We start from the raw sequence: 2,380 nt of genomic DNA, 5'->3' as shown, positions 1-2,380 counted from the left end.
TAAATATCAAATAAAATTTCAATTCTTTTGAACTAAATCTTTTTATCAGCTTGAAATTTCTTTTATTTTAAAATAAAAAATCAATGATTTCATACGAATTGGGATGGTGAACCAGATTGACGATAATGCCCAATTCCTTGCCTGCTAAGTAGCCCCGCTTCGTTAAACCCAATCGATCAATTCCCATTTTCCCACTCTTCGGATTCTCTCTCTCTCGATCACTGGTTAGGCTTCAACCCCTTTTCTTCCATTTTCTGTTTGATATCTGATAAATTTGATAACCCAGATGCGATTTTATCTTGTTACTCCTTTTTCATACCTCTGTTTTTATCTGTCTTTTGAAATTCCCTCGTTTGGGTTTGAATTATAGCTTCCATTTACCCCTTTTCTTGTTCTGTGGCGTTGTTTTGGAACTCGATTGCTTCAGGAATGCGTTAGTTTTTCATCTCAATTGAATAATCATGTGAAATTTAACTCTTGTTCGGGGTTTTGTTTTTCTCTTTCTCTATATTCTCCTCTTGTTGGAAAGTTTTTGGGGGGTCTTTGTTGATTGACAAGGCAGTGTTTGGTTGTTTTTCTGCAGATTAATCATGTGAAATTTAACTCTTGTTCGGGGTTTTGTTTTTCTCTTTCTCTATATTCACCTCTTGTTGGAAACTTTTTTGGGGGGGGGGGGGGTTTGTTGATTGACAAGGCAGTGTTTGGTTGTTTTTCTGCAGACTAATCTATTTAGCGAATGGATTTTGATAACGTTTACGACTATCTGAAGGAACTTTTTCCGGAGGTATTACGTTGATATGATTTTGATTTATTTTTCCTTTGCTAGTTTTTAATTGTTACTATGCTATGTGAGAATTGAAATTTATGAAAATTCTGCTCTTAGTTTGTTCATGTGCTGGGGTTTTAAGTTCACTGGTGAAAATATGTTCATTCTCAGATTGATCATCGGATACTAAGGGCTGTAGCCCTTGAAAATCCTAAAGATGTTCATTTAGCTGTTACTGATGTTCTCACGGAGGTTATCCCTCGTTTCCGTCAAAAATCTAAATTACCCTCGCCGGATCCTGGTGTGGAGTTTGCATCTAAAATTGAAGGTATCCCTTCCAATTGTATTTTCTTGTTATAACATTTTTCAATTTCTCAGTGAAGTTGATAACCTTGTCTTGTTTTCTAACTTCTAAGTGTGTGTTTGGTTTGTCATCGGAAAAGAAGTGTGTTTTGAAGGGAGCACATATTTTATGAACACGTATGAATGAAATTAGTAAAATGCTTTTTCTAAATACTTTTTATTAGTTTTTAGATTTAGAATTTCTCAAACCACTTTTGATTATTGAAAATTCTAAAGGGTGTTTTTAAATGGTTTAAAACACTTCTCACAACTCTTTGATATTTTAATCACACACTGTCAATTTTTTAAAAAAGCACTTCAGAAGATATGCCAAACACCCTCTCCGTATCTTGTATTTATTATTTTGTTGGTTATGTGGAATGTGCAGTTGAGAAGAAAATGCAAATTAGGCCCTTGAGATGGGTGCCGAGGGGTATGGTTCCTTCAAAGTCAGGTAAAATTGGTGATGAAGCATGTAGTGACACTTCCCAAGAGAGTGGTGTGGCACATCTAGGTGCAGTGTTGAATCAATCTGTCTCTGCAAATAACTATGTTGCTAGTGATGATTGTGAACTATCACATGAGAATACCGAAACTACAAGCCTCCCTGTACCAGCTATTGTACAAGAAGACCGCAGTGAAGTAGAATTGAATCGTGTAGCACCTGGAAAATCAAATGGTTTGATTCATGAAGATAGTGAACATAATGATCACGAACAAAGTCCTCAAATTAACAAAATCAGGAACCAGATTACTGAGGATATCAAACAGAATAAGATACTGTTTGATGGTGTCATTCATTCTCGTAACATTTGTGATTTGGACTCCTTAGTTTTGCATGAATTATTATACCATGATGATCGACCCGTTTCTGTGGATGAGAATTCTGGTAGTCAGACTGCCAATCCATCTTTCGAAAATCATTCTCCTGTTCAATCTGTAATCCATCTTCACTCAGAATCTGACTATCAGGAATCAAATGCAAATGGCACTTCAAATCCTACTCCCAAGCAAGAGTGTTCTCCTGGTGAGATTACTGCAATTGAAGATGGGTTAATGGGGCATACCATTATCACTCAGTCAAGCCAACCATGCAGTATTGATCTTCTTGACAAGATCATTGAGGATGCTAAAAGCAACAAGGTACTCCTGTTTGTAGTATCCTTGATTCCTGGACTACCTTCTCCATGAGTGCCTCCTGCTCAAATAAGAGCCTTTCGTGCATGTTCTCCTTAGCTAACTTTTTCATCCTCTAATGTTTTCAGCATAGCT

General features: G+C 36.5%; 1 protein-coding gene across 1 annotated transcript; it reads left to right on the top strand.

Annotated features, from left to right (window-relative positions):
- The first annotated feature begins 230 nt into the window (after positions 1-230).
- On the top strand, positions 231-2,299 carry LOC120084628. The gene is made up of 3 exons (XM_039040437.1): positions 231-784; positions 938-1,094; positions 1,497-2,299. Exons 1-3 carry the CDS (start codon positions 737-739, stop codon positions 2,297-2,299), a joined length of 1,008 nt encoding a protein of 335 aa, XP_038896365.1. The 5' UTR covers positions 231-736.
- Positions 2,300-2,380: the final 81 nt, after the last annotated feature.

Source organism: Benincasa hispida, chromosome 9 (genome assembly GCF_009727055.1).
Source record: "Benincasa hispida cultivar B227 chromosome 9, ASM972705v1, whole genome shotgun sequence".
NCBI lineage: Eukaryota > Viridiplantae > Streptophyta > Magnoliopsida > Cucurbitales > Cucurbitaceae > Benincasa > Benincasa hispida.
Note: the sequence above shows the minus strand (reverse complement) of the source record. Positions and strands in the feature narration are given on the sequence as shown.